We start from the raw sequence: 17,552 nt of genomic DNA on the forward strand, positions 1-17,552 counted from the left end.
TATATTAGGTCATATATATAATATATATTATTTTAAATATTTAATATAATATGTATTTTATATATATTATTTATTTTATATTATATATTTATATTCTATTAGTATATATAAAATAAAATATATTACTTATATTATTATAATCCAAAATCAAGACCACATCTCCACCCTTAGATTTTAAAATGAACGGACGAGATTAAATCTTACGAATCTCAATAAATAGAAGACAGAGTATCAACAAAATGGTAAAATCGTCATTCTGTTATATCAACATAGTGTATTACAAATATCAACACAATGATATGAATATTTCAACACAAGTACACGAAAATATCAACACAGTTTTATTGAGATTTCAAATGCATTATATTGAGATTTTTTTATGTATTTGTTGATAAAAAAATCTGATTATCACCATATACGAAAACTGAAATAAAAACCATCAAATTTTATCATCCAAACGTCGTCGGAACATATGCAATTGAGATCTCGCTAGAATCCTTCTAAAATTACCTTTAATTTGATATTATTTTTTCGAAAAAATAATTTAAATTGATAGAGTTACGTAAATTTAAACTTTTAGGATAATTTTAATAAGAGAGAATTGACATTAATACCCTTTAATTTTATTTAATAATTATTTAAATTTAAAATATAATCCACTTGTTATTATATTAACCATTAGATCTCCTAATCTAATGGTTAAAAATTGGTCTTAATTTTGGATTGCTAATTAGTTAGCAATTGATCACCTCCCTAATAATATGTGCTTCATATTTTTTTCGGTTTTTTGGTTATTTTGGAAATTTCAGTTTTTTTCGGTTTTGTTCGGTTTTTGATGTTTGGTTTTCGGTTTCGATTTTTCTGTTTTTCGGGTTCAGTTCGGTTTGGGTTTTGAACTAAATTCAGTTTTTCGGGTTTGGTTCGGTTTAGGCAAACAACCGAACCGAAACCCGAATGCTCACCCCTAATTTAGGTTGGCTGACTGTTAGAGCTGTGTGCTGATTGGAATTTTTTATTTTCTCGTTAGAAAATTAGTAAATTGATTGTGAAACTAAATTTTGTGGAGGTTTAACGAAGTCATCTTGGCATAACTGGAAATTATCAACATAAAGAGACTTCATTAGATAAGGTTGATTTTTAATAATAAACGTCTAATATGCTCTTCTGACTTTTTCTAGAAATATAAAATAGAATAAATGTCATTTTCCACTTCAGCTTCACTATTACTTTAGCCAAACTAAAATAACCATTTGCCCAGCAGCCTCTAATACTTGACTAATTACCACCACAACCGGATAATTGACTGACATTCTTAAATAGGCAAAATTAAAAAATTTAATAGAAACCTCGTCCATATGCTCTAGGTATCAACTGATGTGACTGGTACACCGTAATGAAAAACTGCGGTATGACAAAATATCGTACTAATACCATACCAAATTTTAGGTTTACCGGAATTCAATTCAATATACCGAAAATTCGGTATGATTAATTTTATATACCGTTATCTTACCGTTATTGCAGTATACCGAAAAATCGATATTTGTGGTACAGTACATATATTTCGGTATTCTTCCCCACCCTAGTTCTTATAATGGCAAGAAATAGTTTCTCCCTTAAATAAAGGGTCCCATTAGTTGATTAATTACAAAGTATTCGAAGTCAATAATGACAATAATAATAATCTACTCTAAAACTCGACTCTATTGCGCTTACGTTAGCTCCATCAGACTTGGACCATCACACAAACAAATTTACAAGTTACATGTTGTTTATTGTGTTATAAATATGAATGATGTTTACCAATAACTAAACTTTCCTTTTGTTATATCATAATCCAATCCGGAATAGAAGAAGCAAATATGATAAGCAGCAGCAGATTTTACCTCTGTCTGTTTGTATTCACAGCCTGTGTATTCTCCACACAAACATCAGACACCATCAATGCATCCCAAACAGTGAGCGACAGCAACGACGACAGCCTTGTCTCATCAACGGGAGCCTTCGCCTTGGGGTTTTTCAGCCCCGGGAGCTCCAAGAACCGCTACATCGGCATATGGTACAACAAGATCGAAGAAAAGACCGTGGTGTGGGTCGCCAACCGAGACAATCCACTCATCGACCGATCAGGCAGGCTCGTAGTCATCCAACCCGGCCGTCTCCTTCTCCTCAACGCTACTAATGCTACTATCTGGTCTGCCAACATATCAACAGCCACTGCACAGGCTCCACTCGCGCGTTTACTCGACACCGGGAATCTCGTCGTGACAGATGCAAACGATGCAAATGACTTCGTCTGGCAGAGCTTCGACTATCCAACCGATACTTTCTTACCAGGCATGAAGCTTGGTAGGAACTTCGCCACGGGCCATGAAACCTACATCGCGTCAGCGAAGAACAGCGACGACCCTGCAACGGGGGAATTCACGTACCACTGCGATCCCAGTGGCTACCCGCAGACTGTGATCAAACAGGGCTCCTCTGTCCGGTTCAAGACAGGGCCGTGGAATGGTGTCCGGTTCAGCGGGAGCCAGAACCTGGTCAAGAACACGATTTTCTCGTTTGGCGTTGTGATCAACGAAGACGAGGTTTACTATCACTACAATCTCCTCAACGACTCTGTTTACATGAGGTTTACGCTGAGCGAGAGTGGCGTTGGACAGAGGTGGCTTTGGTCGTATCAAACCCAAAGCTGGATACTCTATCTTACCATTCCCAGTGATAACTGTGATATTTATAGAGTGTGTGGTGCCAACGGTGTTTGCAATACTAGAACTACGCCTGATTGTTCGTGCTTGGATAATTTCAAGGATGGTGGAGATTCTTCGGATGGATGCATTAGAAGAACCGCGTTGAACTGCCAAGAAGGAGACGGTTTTCTCAAGTACACTGGCATCAAGTTACCAGACACGGAGCGTGCCTTGGCTAACGCGACTATGAGACTTCAAGAATGCAGGGTTGCTTGCGCCACAAATTGCTCATGTACAGCCTACGCGTCTCTGGATATCAGCAACGGTGAAACTGGATGTCTACGCTGGTTTGGTGACCTTGTCGACATGAGAGATATATCACCTGGACAAGATATCTATATTAGAATGGCAAAATCTGAATTAGGCTCGGGGAGTACGAAAAGGAAAACACTCGTTGTCGCGTTATCAGTAGTAATGGGAATTCTTTTGCTGGGACTGAGCTTGTTTCTTTATTCCCAGAAAAGAAAGAAGCAAAATCATCAGCAGCAAGAAAGTGGTAAGACAAAACATGAACAGTTATTTTGTGATGCTATAGTGTTGTTTTTGTTATCTATAACCTTTCTATTCCTCACTCTGTAGAGATGGATATCCAATATCCTAACGAGAGCCATGAGGAGCTAGAGCTACCGATGTATGATATATCCACAATAATAAAAGCTACTGATGATTTTTCAGCCAACAATAAGCTCGGGGAGGGCGGATTTGGACCGGTTTATAAGGTTAAAACAAAAAAAATATAGTACACTTTTTCTGCAACTAGAGAAATGTTTTTAAGCAGAGTACTCTTTTGTATTAGGGAGTGCTGGAGGGACAGGAAGTTGCTGTGAAACGACTATCAAAAACGTCTGTTCAAGGACAAAATGAGTTTAAGAATGAAGTAATTTGTATTGCAAAACTTCAGCACCGAAATCTAGTGAGGCTTCTAGGATGTTGCATTCAAGGAGAAGAAAGGATACTTCTCTACGAGTACATGACCAACAAAAGTCTCGACTTAATACTTTTCGGTATGATTTTTCCACATTTTGCGTCCAACTCAATTGCTCTAGCATTACAGCGTATTTTGTTCGCTTATTTTGCAGATCAAGTCAAGAAAAAGATGCTAGATTGGCCGAGGCGCTTTAACATTATTAATGGTATTGCTCGCGGGCTTATGTACCTCCATCAAGATTCTCGTCTCAGAGTCATCCACAGAGACCTCAAAGCCAGCAATATATTACTAGATTCGGATATGAATCCCAAAATATCAGACTTTGGTCTTGCAAGAACATTTGGAGGCAACGAGACGGGAGCCAACACAAGCCGAGTAGTAGGAACATAGTAAGTATATGATCCTAACAACGTGAAACCTCAAAATGCAATTTCACAGCCTTCTCTCTGATACCATAGCGAACATTTTCTTGCAGTGGATACATGTCTCCCGAGTATGCTGTAGACGGCATGTTTTCAGTGAAATCAGATGTGTTTAGCTTTGGAGTACTAGTGCTCGAAATCATCAGCGGCAAGAGAAACAGAGGATTCACTCTGATAGATCACCGCCACAACCTTCTTGGACACGTGAGTATCCTACCTCGTTGTTTAGAAACGAAATTACCTTATAATAACACCGTATGAGTTAATGCAACAACAGGCATGGATGCTTTACAAAGAAGAAAGGTCACTTGAATTAGTCGACAATGGTGTGGAGTGTTCAAGTTATATATCTCAGGTTGTGCGATCAATCCATGTCGGTCTTTTGTGCGTGCAAGAACAGACAGAAGTGAGACCGAACATGTCTTCAGTGGTTCTGATGCTCAATAATGATGGGGTGCTGCCTGAATCCAAGCATCCCGGCTTCTTCACTGGAAGAGATGTAAATGCAAATGAAACTTCCCATAGCTCCAACACTGCAAGTTCTGGTAATGCAATGACCATATCGCTGCTAGAGGCTCGTTAACAAATTCAATGAAAAGTTATAGATTGCAAAAGGGGAAGCTGTAAGGTGTCGTCAACATATTTGACACATCTAAATCAATTTATTTGAAACCTGATATCAGCTAAATTTTTGTTTTAGCTAATAGAATTTCCCAGAAAAGAGAGTCATTTTCTTTAAAAAACTGCTAGATTTTCATGCAATAGTGCGGCGATTGTAAGACAGAGTACAGAGTTCCACACATTAAGCACAAGAATAACAATGTCAAAACGACAAATTGTCGACTTGGTTGTTATAACAACTACACCATACACCACCAGTGTGATCATCACTTAAATTACAAATTCAAAATAATTCAATAAAAATAAGAAGTAATATCAATATTTTTCTTCTAGTCCGAGTCTAAGTGAAACATTTTGATATTATTATTATTATTATTATTATTATTATTATTATTATTATTATTATTATTATTATTATTATTATTATTATTATTATTTAGTTAGTTAATTATGGATTTGCATATCTTTTTCATATCTTTTGTCTTGCTCATTAAATTAGTATTCACTATTATAAATAGTGGACATTGTTCTTTAGTTCGATCAATCAAGAAATATCAATTAACATTCTATTTTATTTTCACTCTCTTCTCTTTTTCATCGTGCACAACGCACAAACCCCAATTTTGATGCCGGATTGATCGACGGGCAAAAGCTCCCGCGACGTTCGACGCAAAATCAACGAGTTAAGGAACTTCATCCTTAACAATTGGTGCTTTCATCGTGATCTCTTCCTCCGAATCGCTGGCTACATGTCGTACAGCTACACCGGATATCAACTCCGACAGGCGGATTACCACTCATGGCAGCCCGTAGCTCAACCCTACTCCATCCAATCAAAGCGTTAGATCAACAACCATCATATCCATATCCACAGGATGTGAGACTCCACCCACAATACCATCCCTACCAAGCCCGTCAACCCATTTCCTGGGACCCACCATGGCTGAACCAGGAAACTGCGTATCAACAACCATCGTCCTACGAGACAGATTTGTACTCGCCACCACCGCCCTCTTGTTGGGATCCGCCAAGGTTGTGCACGCAGCAGGGATACTCTCAGCCTTATCAACCGCTTCAGCAGCCACACCACACCGCGCTCAGACAACCCACTAGTTGGGATCCACCTGCCTACTGGGAGACAACGGGACAACGCCCCTTCCACGAGATCTCGGCATACGATCATCCGCTGCCTCCCAACCATAACTCTGGATGGAATCAGCCCGCGCCGCAGCCACCTTGTCCAGCCACCACCACGGCACATCCGACTCTCGCACAACTTCAACAATTGTTGGAAGCGTGCTACAGGATGGAGTCTCGCCTTGTTGCACCCGACCGACGCATCGACAACATGCTTCCTCCCGAGCTGCCTAAACCTGCGCAGCCCTACGGCTCCCAAATTTTCAGGTTTGGGGACCTCGTTCAGCACCTTCCTCCATCAGGAAATAGCAAGGCTTCGTCGGGGCCGTCGGGTTTAGTCCCCTACGACTCATTGGCTCCGCCGCAGCAGTCGAGTAAAACACCACCACCCTTTGAGCACTACTTCCACAATCTGTCGACGTCGTCAAAAGACTACCACCAACAGCTTCCTCCTCCAAAAACCTATCAGCCGCCCCCACCGTCGGCTTTGATTCCTAATTGTGATCGAGTTGAGGAAGGCTTTGCTGCTTCTTCCAAGAAGATTCCTGTTTCCTCTGATGTTTTTGGTGGAGTCGAAAATGTTGAGAAGATAGAGAAGTCCAGTCCGGATTCCGCATGTAAAGAGAAACCGGTTCACGGTTGCATCGAGATTCAGTGCGCGCGACAATTGAATGCTTCTTGATTCAAGATTCCCCGCCCTCATCTCCATTGATATCGGGGCTGCACGGAGGAGCTGGCGGGGGCAGATTCATGGACGAGACAGCAGTTGTAGAGGCCAGTGGGGCGGCTGTGCGGAGATGGCTCGTCGGCCTCATTGCGGCGTGTGGATCGCCCAGCCAGCGTTTGTTTGCATCCATCTGAGACGCCAATTGCTTGACAGTTGCGGTCAAGTGCTCAAGCTGTGAAACCAAGGCAACCAACTGTAGGTTCGGTTCCTAATTCGGCGTCACCGGATCACATGCCATGCCGAGAGGCTCCATATGGCCTACACCGTTGTAAGGCGGCTGATATGGAGACGATGGCGGCTGGAAGAGCTGGTAAGGCGGTTGTGCAGGGGTGTACAGCGGATTCCCATCAGGAGGGTCAGGTTCGGGGCACGGATAGAACACCGAAGAGGGCCTTGGCGCGCTAAAGGATAGCGCTGGAATCGGGCACGCCGGATGGGTATCCAAATTGCACGTCTTGTCTAGAGGTGGGAAATTATACCGAAATACCGTAATACCGGACTTACCGTACCAGAAAAATACCGAAAATACCGATTTTTCGGTATACCGCAGTTTCCGGTACGGTATGATACCGTACCGCAGTGTTTCGGTACGGTAACGGTATCATTTTTTCTATACCGCGGTATACCGAATACACGGTATTCCGGTATACCACGGTATACCGAAACTTCGGTATATACCGAATCCACGGTATACCGGTATACCGATATATATATATATATATATATATATATATATATATATATATATATATATATAGAGAGAGAGAGAGAGAGATATTAATATTAAATATGTTGTAATATATATATTATATTAAAAAAAATTTAATACATCAATTAATACAATAAAATTAAACATTCAAATGATAATTTATTCAAACAAATTCGAAATTAACCTGAATTATTTTTTTATCAACTCATCCTATTAAATATAATAAACACAATAGTACATAACACCGAAAGAAGATTGGAAATACGATATCGGGAATATGTTTCAACAGAGCACATTTGAAAGAATTTGTATTAACTCACACCATTTAGTATATGATTCTTTGTGTAATGTCATATTACAAATACACAAAGTAATTATAAAAATTTGTTTTATTCTTCGTCCCACTTCATAAAATGTCAATTAAAAATATGTGCAGCTGAAAATGAATCAAATCGTTTAATTAGTGTTTAATTCATTGTATGTTATCTTATTTTATATACTACTTAAATTGAAGGATGAATAAATAGGATACTGATCAGTCTTTCTTAATTCTTAAAGAAAAATAAATGTCCAATTTAAATTACTAACTAGTGTCACGCCCGTGCGATGGACGGGTCATTTTAATTTCTTCATATTTATTTTATTATTGTGATTATGCTCGACTATTAATAAAGGTTATCAAATGCAGGGTCATCTTTAACGATTTTTTGTGGAATTTTGAGAAATGAAGACAACGAGGTTGCAAGAAATGAAGATAATGTTGTTGATCATGACTTCATAAATTGTTTTAGATTTGAATGTTGAAGTTTTATTAATTTGAATGCTATGAACAAGATTTGATTGTGATGAAGTTTTATTGTTTTGGGCTTTTTTAAATAGTTGAACACTTGAATTGTTATTTTAAATATTTTGGACACAATAGGTTTTTTTTTCGGTATACCGTTACCGTTACCATACCGTTATTACGGTATACCGTACCGTACCGTGTTTCGGTATACCGTTTCGATTAAAAACTAGATTTTAATAATTATGACATAGAATAAAGTTCAGATAATGATGTTTCTATTTCAAGAAATGTTTTAATTAGAGTAAGACAAATAAAAAGAAAATGTGACGCATATAGTAGGACATTAAGTATATACTCCCTCCGTCCCCAAAGAATATACACTTTGGGGTCGACACGGATTTTAATGTAAAATTGGTACGAGTTTTAATGTAAAATTGGTGAAGTAAGAGAGAGGTGGAGAGAAAAAAAAGTAAATAAAGTATTGTTAGTGGAGAATGAGTTCCACCTCATTACAGAGAAAAAATATTCTAAAATTAGAAAGTGCATATTCTTGTGGGAGGGACTAAAATGAAAGAGTGCATATTCTTGAGGGATGGAGTGAGTACTACTCTCTCCGTCTCTGAATAAGAGTCTTGTTTTGCAATTTTCGTTCGTCCCTGAATAAAAGTCCTATTTTACTTTTACCATAAATGGTAAGTAGGTTCCACAATCCACCAATTTATTCCACTCACATTTTATTATAGTATTAATATATATAAGTGAGACTCATATCCCACTAACTTATTCAACTAACTTTTATTTACATTTCTTAAAGCCAGTGTCATAACCAAATAGGAATCCTATTGCGGGACGGAAGGAATAACAATTTATTAAATATTAAAACTAATTAAGAATTTATGAAAAAATAATAAATGGAGTAGTAATTATCTTTTCAAATTTTAAATAAAAAATAACAATCACACTTAAACAACATGTATACTTAATATGAAAAAATCAATACTATAAAATTGTAAATCAAAAAGCTTAAGTGTCACGAGGAGGGAGCGCGTGCCGAGTTAGCTCGACAATTGCATCTCCCCTGCGCTACACTCTTTGAGACGAGATGGCTACAACGCTAGCTCGCCGATGTCTCGCCGAGATGAGATCGAGACGCCGGCAAGCTGCATTATGGATGCCCTTACCAATTACCCCCTCCGTCCCACTATAAGTGATGAGTTTCTTTTGGACACGAGAATTAAGAAAATGATATATATTGAGTTAAATTGAGAGAATAAAGTAGGAGAGAGGAAAATAGTAAGAGAGATAAACAGAGAATAAAGTAAGAAAGATGTAATAAAGTAAGAGAGAGTTATTAAAGTAAGACAGATAAAATATGTTGCTTTTTGCCGAAATAGGAAATCAATCACTTATGGTGGGACAATTCAAAATGGAAAGTTAATCACTTATAGTTGGACAGAGGTGTAAAAGCTAGTGTCGTTCCCAAATGACTTATTTCTATATGACTGAGGGAGTATATATATAGATATATAGATGTCTAATTTCTCTAGGGGTAATAATGTGATGTGAGATAGGGAATGTTTTGAAGTCAACTGACTTGGTAGTTCGACATTATGAATTGACTCGTGTAGCATGCTTGCAGCAATGGACGACCATTAACAATAGTAACAGCCACATGTACATTTTATACATTGCTCCAAAGCATACTCAGCCACATATTCGACCAAATAATTGGCATCCATAATAATCTTAAATTAAATCAGAAAAGTGGGCTTCTCCTTAGATAGTTGTTCAGAAATGAATATGATATTCAGCAACAGCACTAGTAGATTTGGGCTATGCCTGTTTCTATTGACAACCTCTTTTATCTCAGCTCACACAAATGACACCATTTACACTTCCCAAATACTAAGAGATAACCATAATGACACTCTCATCTCATCAACTGGAGCCTTTGCATTGGGATTTTTTAGCCCCGGGAGCTCCAAGAATCGGTACGTGGGCATATGGTACAACAACATTCAAGACAAGACAGTGGTGTGGGTTGCCAACAGAGACGATCCTCTCACCGATCGATCAGGTGTGCTCCGAGTCATTGAGCCTGGCCGTCTACTTCTTCTCAACGGTGCTACTAATGCTACTATATGGTTTACTAATATATCAAGCACTGTGCACGTTCCACTCGCACGCTTACTTGACTCGGGGAATCTGGTTGTTGTGGATGAAAACGATGAGAGCATTATAATATGGCAGAGCTTCGATTATCCAACCAACACTTTCTTACCAGGTATGAAGCTCGGTAAGAACTTTGTATCCGGCCATGAAGTCTACGTCTCGTCAGGTAAGAGCAATGATGATGCGGCAACAGGTGGTTTTACGTATCGCTGTGATCCTAGTGGCTATCCACAAACTGTGATCAAAGAAGGCGACTCCTTCCGGTACAAAGCAGGGCCGTGGAATGGTATTTACTTCAGCGGCAGTCAGAACTTGGTTAAAAACACACTTTTCTCGTTTGGAGTGGTGATTGACAAGGACGAGGTTTACTATTACAACCACCTCCTCAACAACGCTGTATATACGAGGTTGGTGCTGAACGAAATTGGTGTTGGACAGAGGTTGATCTGGTCTGGTGATCAAACCCAAAGCTGGAAACCTTATGTTGTTTTTCCCGTAGATAACTGTGATTCGTATAAACTGTGTGGTGCACATGGTATTTGTAGCACGAGGACTTCGCCCGATTGTTCTTGTTTGGATAAATTCATGCCTACCGACCCTCAAGGTTGGAATACTGGTCATTTTTCGGATGGATGCATTCGAAGAACCACGTTGAACTGTGAAGATGGCGATGGTTTTCTCATGTATTCTGGTGTCAAATTACCAGACACGGAGGGTTCCTGGTATAACGCGAGCATGAGCCTTCAAGAGTGCAGCGTATCTTGTGCGAAAAATTGCTCGTGTACAGCCTATGCAAGTCTGAATATAAGCAACGGTGAAAGTGGATGTCTACTTTGGTTTGGTGAACTTGTTAATATGAGAGAGATTTCTCCTGGACAAGCTATCTACATTAGATTGGCTAGATCTGAATTAGGTAATGTCATCCATAACCTTACTCGGGTTTTCAGATACTTTTCATGGAAATGTATTCTTTCGTACAGGCTCGGGAAGTAGGAAACGAGAAATAATTATAGTGACGTTACCGGTGGTAGCAGGTATTGTGCTGCTAGGCCTGGGCTTATTTCTATATTATCATGTTAGAAAGAATCCAAAGCAACAACAAGAAGAAATAGGTGAGACGGTTGATGACTTATGCAATGCTTTTCTTCATGTTAACCCTTCTTTTACTCTCATTTTTCAGACAATCAGAGGAATTCTGGTGAAACTCACGACGAGCAAAAGATACCCATGTTCGAATTATCCACAATGATCAATGCTACAAACGGATTTTCGGCCGATAATAAGCTGGGAGAGGGTGGATTTGGACCAGTTTTTAAGGTAAAATCCATATCACAATGTGTTGTTCTTTCGAGAAGTTGAAGAACAAGAATTTAAATAACACAATTATTGAACTAGGGGTTGCTGGAAGGACAAGAGATTGCTGTGAAACGACTATCAACAACTTCCCTTCAAGGAGCACATGAGTTCAAGAATGAGTTAATCGGTATCGCTAAACTTCAGCATCGAAATCTAGTGAAGCTTTTAGGATGTTGCATTCTAGGAGAAGAACGGATGCTTGTTTACGAATACATGACCAACAAAAGCCTCGACTTAATACTATTTGGTAACGTTCTTCCATGTTAATTTTTTTTTTAAATCCTTTCTAGCATATCAAGTTCTAAGAACCACATAGCTGGAGGTTACTTCATCACATTGATATAGGAAAGAACTATGATGTATAATATGCTCCCTCCGTCCCATTAGAAATGAAACATTTGTTTTTCGGCACATGATTTTATGTAGTGTTGTTTTGTGAGTTAATGAGGAGAGAATAAAGTAAGAGAGACGATGTTGTTTCCAATTTATGAAACATTTCATTTTTAATGGGACAACCCAAAAAGGAAAACTTTTTTATTTTTAATGGGACAGATGGGGTATATAACACAACTGTTGCAAAGTTTTCCAAAATGAGTTGTAGCAAATCTTTATAAATTTGGTAAAAAAATGTATAAATGTTTCGTCACATATCTGGCAGATGAAGTGAAGAGAAGGATACTGGACTGGCCAAGGCGCTTTGAAATCATCAATGGAATTGCTCGTGGCCTAACGTATCTTCATCAAGATTCCCGGCTTAGAGTTATCCATAGAGACCTCAAAGCAAGTAATATATTACTAGATTCAGACATGATTCCTAAAATATAAGACTTTGGTCTTGCAAGAATATGTGGAGGTAACGAAACTGGAGCCAAAACGAGCCGAGTTGTAGGAACATAGTACGTATATGATCCTTACAACATCACACATCAACTTCTAGTTCTCTGCTTGCTATCTTAAAATCATTGGTGAACATTTTTTGTAGTGGATACATGTCCCCAGAGTAAGTTGTAGATGGCTTATTTTCAGTGAAATCAGATGTGTTTAGCTTCGGTGTTCTGGTGCTGGAAATCATAAGTGGCAAAAGAAACAGAGGATTAACTCTGGCGAATCATCGCCACAACCTTCTTGGACATGTAAGTATTTCCTTCTTCATCTTGGAAATTAGCCTTACAATAATGAATGATAAAGAGGTAGTAATAAAACAACAGGCATGGATGCTTTACAAAGAAGAAAGGTCAGTGGAATTAGTAGATTCTTGTTTGGAATATTCAAGCTATTTATCGCAAGTAGTTCGATCAATTCATGTGGGCCTTTTGTGCGTTCAAGAAGAGATAGAAGAGAGGCCAAACATGTCTTCAGTGGTTCTAATGCTGAATAATGATGGGGTTCTGCCCCAACCCAAACAGCCTGGTTTCTTCACAGGAAGAGATGTATTGAGAAGTGAAACTTGGCACACCTCGAACACTGCAGCTTCTGCGAATACGATCACCATTTCACTGCTACAGGCTCGTTAGACAAATTCAAACTAAATATTACATATTAAATTTGTATAATTACAGAAACAAGAAGTACTTGTGCTGACTTTTATACTGTTCCTGTTGTAGGAATTTGAGTTGAATGAGAAATGGAGCATTTTTATGTAAGAAAAACAATTCCAAGCTTCTTGGGCATATTTTTACAAATGTTATTCATGGTTTATCTATTTATATATATATGATATACTCTGTGATGAAAACTTGAGGGTCTACATTGGTTAAAATGGCCTCCCAAGTTTCTGTGAAACATAGTTCTTAATGACATTTTTTACTTCACTTCAAAAACACATTTACTTACTTCCAAAAGCACCATTTCATCATGAATTTGTCAATACACAGTCTCACACATATTAAAATTATACATTTGAGCAGATTCATTCAAGAAAGCTTTAGACCTAATTAACTAGCAATATACTATAAATCATTTCGACTCATGCATGTAAAACATAGTTCTTGTGCTTGTGACATGATGTAAGAACATAATAAATACTCGTATAACATCAACGTATGGCTTCATATTCAGAGTTCGAGGCGTGGGTTGGAGTCATCGAAGATATAATGACTTCCCAAACAAGTTTTAAATCCTATAAATACCATTCCCTAAAACCTACACTATGATTTCATGTTTGTGCGCTCCTCTATTTTTCATGTGCTCTAAATTCGATAGGCGAGAAGTCGAAGCCTATCAGAAATCTTGCAGTTTTTAAAGAAAATAACTCAGGCTCTTGGGAATTTCTATTAGCAAAAACAAAAATGTGGCTTATATCAGGTTTCAGATAGATCGATTTAGATGGTCCAAATATGTTGCCATGACCTGAGAGCTTTCCCATTTCTTCCCGTATATCTGGAGACAAGATTCATCATCAGATAAAGTTATTTGATATCCACCAGCATTTAGATCCTATGTTTCCCTCTCAACTACAATTTGAACAACAAGGTGTACACAAAAAAAATGTTTGCACAATTTCCCAATCTATAACTTTTACATTGAATTTGTTAACGAGCCTCTAGCAGCGATATGGTTATTGCATTAACGGAACTTGCAGTGTTGGAGCTATGGGAAGTTTCATTTGGTTTTATATCTCTTCCTGTGAAGAAGCTAGGTTGTTTGGATTCAGGCAGCACTCCATCATTATTGAGCATCAGAACCACTGAAGACATGTTCGGCCTCTCTTCTGTCTGTTCTTGCACGCACAAAAAACCGACATGGATTGATCGCACAACCTGATATACATAACTTGAATATTCCACACATTTGTCGACAAATTCAAGTGACCTTTCTTCTTTATAAAGCATCCATGCCTGTTGTTGCATTAACTCATATTATGTTATTATAAGGTAATATCATTTCCGAACAAGGACTGCAAGAGGGTTCTAATACTCACGTGTCCAAGAAGGTTGTAGCGGTGATTTTTCTGAGTGAATCCTCTGTTTCTCATGCCACTGATGATTTCAAGCACCAGAACACCAAAGCTAAACACATTTGATTTCACTGAAAACATGCCGTCTACAGCATACTCTGGGGACATGTATCCACTGCATGAAAATGTTCGCTATGGCATCAGAGAGAAGGCAGTAAAATGGCATTTTGAGGTATCACGTTGTAAGGATCATATACTTACTATGTCCCTACTACTCGGCTTGTGTTGGCACCTGTCTCGTTGCCTCCAAATGTTCTTGCAAGACCAAAGTCTGATATTTTGGGATTCATATCTGAATCTAGTAATATATTGCTAGTTTTGAGGTCTCTGTGGATAACTCTGAGACGAGAATCTTGATGGAGGTACATAAGCCCCTGAGCAATACCATTGATGATGTTAAAGCACCTCGGCCAATCTAGCATCTTTTTCATGACTTTATCTGCAAAATAAGCGAACAAAATACGCTGTAATGCTAGAGCAATTGAGTTGGACGCAAAATGTGGAAAAATCATACCGAAAAGTATTAAGTCGAGACTGTTGTTGGTCATGTACTCGTAGAGAAGTATCCTTTCTTCTCCTTGAATGCAACATCCTAGAAGCCTCACTAGATTTCGGTGCTGAAGTTTGGCAATACAGATTACTTCATTCTTAAACTCATTTTGTCCTTGAACGGACGTTTTTGATAGTCGTTTCACAGACATTTCTTGTCCCTCCAGCACTGCCTTTTACAAACATGTAGTCTGATAAAGTTTTGTTCTCAAGTTGTAGAAAAAGTGCAATATATTTTTATGTATGGCTTTACCTTATACACCGGTCCAAATCCACCCTCCCCAAGCTTATTATTGACTGAAAAATCATCAGTAGCTTTTATTATTGTGGATAAATCATACATTGGCAGCTCTAGCTCCTCATGGCTGTCACTAGGATGTTGGGTATCCATCTCTGCAGAGTGAGGAATAAAAATAAATAACAAAAACAACACTAATGGCCTTAGTTAACACACTTTCTTGCTGCTCATGATTCCGCTTCTTTCTTGTATGGGAATAAAGCAACAAGCTCAGTCCCAGCACCACTGGTAACGCGACAACGAGTGCTTTCCTTTTCCTACTCCCCGAGCCTGTGGAAAAACACATATATCAACATAGAAGTTTTTCCCTCAAAAAAATAAAAACAAAGAGAGTGATTATATCAATACCTAATTCGGATTTAGTCATTTCTATTTTCTCTTTTTTTTGTTCCTGTATTGCTTGCAATTAATTATAAGGAAAATTGAAAAGCTTTGTTCACATCATTGTTGCAAATTTGATTTTTAGTTAAATATGCTTTAAATTTTTTATACTCATAATATTTTCTATGATAAATAAAATTTTCAAGTATCTTAAATTGTGAATCTAATTGAATTTTATTGAATATGTGAGTGTTTAAAAGTAAGAAAATGATCTATAGTAGAAAATGTAAAAATCACAGAAAGAGAAAAGAAAGAACAAAATTGTCTATACATTAATTAGCCTATTTTTTTTAGCATATGTTATAGGTAATCTATTATTCCCTCCGTCACATTAGAAATGAAACATATGTTTTTCGGTATGAAATTTTATGTAGGGTGTGTTTGAGAACATGGAATTGGATGTGTGGAATAGGAATTGGAGCTTTTAATTCAAAATCTAATGTTTGGTACCACAAAAATGTTTGGACTTGGAATTGAATTGCAATTCCGCATCTTCCAATTCCACAATTTGAATTCCATATCAAAAAGTAGAAAATTAGAAATTCAAAGCCATAAAATTAGATAGATTCACTATATAGCCACAACACACACTTCACATACAACACACACTACACACACTTCACACACTTCACGCACTACACACATTTCACACACTTCACGCACTACACACACTTCAACATTTCACATATTTCACACACTATACACATTTCACACACTTCACACACTACACACATTTCACACACTTCAACATTTCACATATTTCACACACTACACACATTTCACACACTTCACGCACTACACACACTGCACACACTTCACACACGACACACACTACATACATTTCACACACTTCACACATTTCACACACAACACACATTTCACACACTTCAACATTTCACATATTTCACACACTGCACACATTTCACACACTTCACGCACTACACACACTACACACATTTCACACACTACACACGCTTCATACATTTCACACACTACACACACTACACATATTTCACACACTACCCAAATTTCACACACTACACACACTACACACATTTCACACACTACACGCATTTCACACACGATAGACACTACACACATTTCACACACTTCAACATTTCACATATTTCAAGCATCCGATTTTTGAATTTTTTTCTTCTATTTTTAGATTATTTTCGATCCGAACCGAATCGTATCGAAAAATTAAAATTTTCAAAAAGTTTAAACTGAACTAACCAAAAAATAAAAAACTGAACAAAATTTGAAATTTCACTTTGTGAATAGTGTGTGTGTGTGTATAGTGCGTAATTTTATGTATAGTGTGTATTTTGTGTAGAGTTTGTAGTGTGTGAAGTGTGTATTTAGTGTGTGCGTGTGTGTGTATAGTATGTGTATTTTGTGTAAAATGTATGCGAGTGTGTATGTTGTATATAATGTGTATGCATAAATTCTTCAAATTTAATTCCATATCAATTACTTAATTTTACCAAACATAGGATTTGGAATTGAATTCTAATTCAATTCCATCCAATTGAATTCCATAGAATTTGAATTCCAATTCAATTCCAATTTCGTGTTCCAAACACAGTCGTAGTGTTTTTTATGAGTTAATGAAGAGACAATAAAGTAAGAGAAATGAAAAAGTAGATATGATCTTGTTACATTTTATTTTTAATGGAACAACATAAAAAGTAAAACATTTTATTTTTAATGGAACAACACAAAAAAGAAAACGTTTCATTTTTAATGGAATAGAGAG

General features: G+C 37.7%; 3 protein-coding genes and 1 pseudogene across 4 annotated transcripts; 3 read left to right on the forward strand and 1 right to left on the reverse strand.

Annotated features, from left to right (window-relative positions):
* Positions 1-1,756: 1,756 nt before the first annotated feature.
* On the forward strand, positions 1,757-4,816 carry LOC121787294 (G-type lectin S-receptor-like serine/threonine-protein kinase At4g27290). 2 transcript variants are annotated; one of them, XM_042185978.1, is made up of 6 exons: positions 1,757-3,246; positions 3,330-3,469; positions 3,547-3,754; positions 3,830-4,067; positions 4,154-4,304; positions 4,378-4,816. In XM_042185978.1, the coding sequence occupies exons 1-6, from the start codon at positions 1,863-1,865 to the stop codon at positions 4,681-4,683; spliced, it is 2,427 nt and encodes an 808-aa protein (XP_042041912.1). In that variant the 5' UTR covers positions 1,757-1,862; the 3' UTR covers positions 4,684-4,816. The 2 variants fall into 2 exon arrangements, with proteins under 2 accessions (XP_042041912.1, XP_042041911.1); XM_042185977.1 differs by having other exon boundaries at positions 3,547-4,067.
* Positions 4,817-5,520: 704 nt separating this feature from the next.
* On the forward strand, positions 5,521-6,540 carry LOC121786760 (extensin-like). Its single transcript, XM_042185385.1, has one exon. It carries the CDS (start codon positions 5,521-5,523, stop codon positions 6,538-6,540), a length of 1,020 nt encoding a protein of 339 aa, XP_042041319.1.
* Positions 6,541-9,945: 3,405 nt separating this feature from the next.
* On the forward strand, positions 9,946-13,321 carry LOC121787297 (annotated as a pseudogene).
* A 689-nt stretch (positions 13,322-14,010) lies between these two features.
* On the reverse strand, positions 14,011-15,030 carry LOC121787299 (G-type lectin S-receptor-like serine/threonine-protein kinase At4g27290). Its single transcript, XM_042185984.1, has 3 exons — positions 14,767-15,030; positions 14,530-14,680; positions 14,011-14,446 (listed from the first exon to the last, which is right to left on the reverse strand). The coding sequence occupies exons 1-3, from the start codon at positions 14,994-14,996 to the stop codon at positions 14,141-14,143; spliced, it is 687 nt and encodes a 228-aa protein (XP_042041918.1). The 5' UTR covers positions 14,997-15,030; the 3' UTR covers positions 14,011-14,140.
* Positions 15,031-17,552: the final 2,522 nt, after the last annotated feature.

Source organism: Salvia splendens, chromosome 22 (assembly GCF_004379255.2).
Source record: "Salvia splendens isolate huo1 chromosome 22, SspV2, whole genome shotgun sequence".
In the NCBI taxonomy this organism is placed as follows: domain Eukaryota; kingdom Viridiplantae; phylum Streptophyta; class Magnoliopsida; order Lamiales; family Lamiaceae; genus Salvia; species Salvia splendens.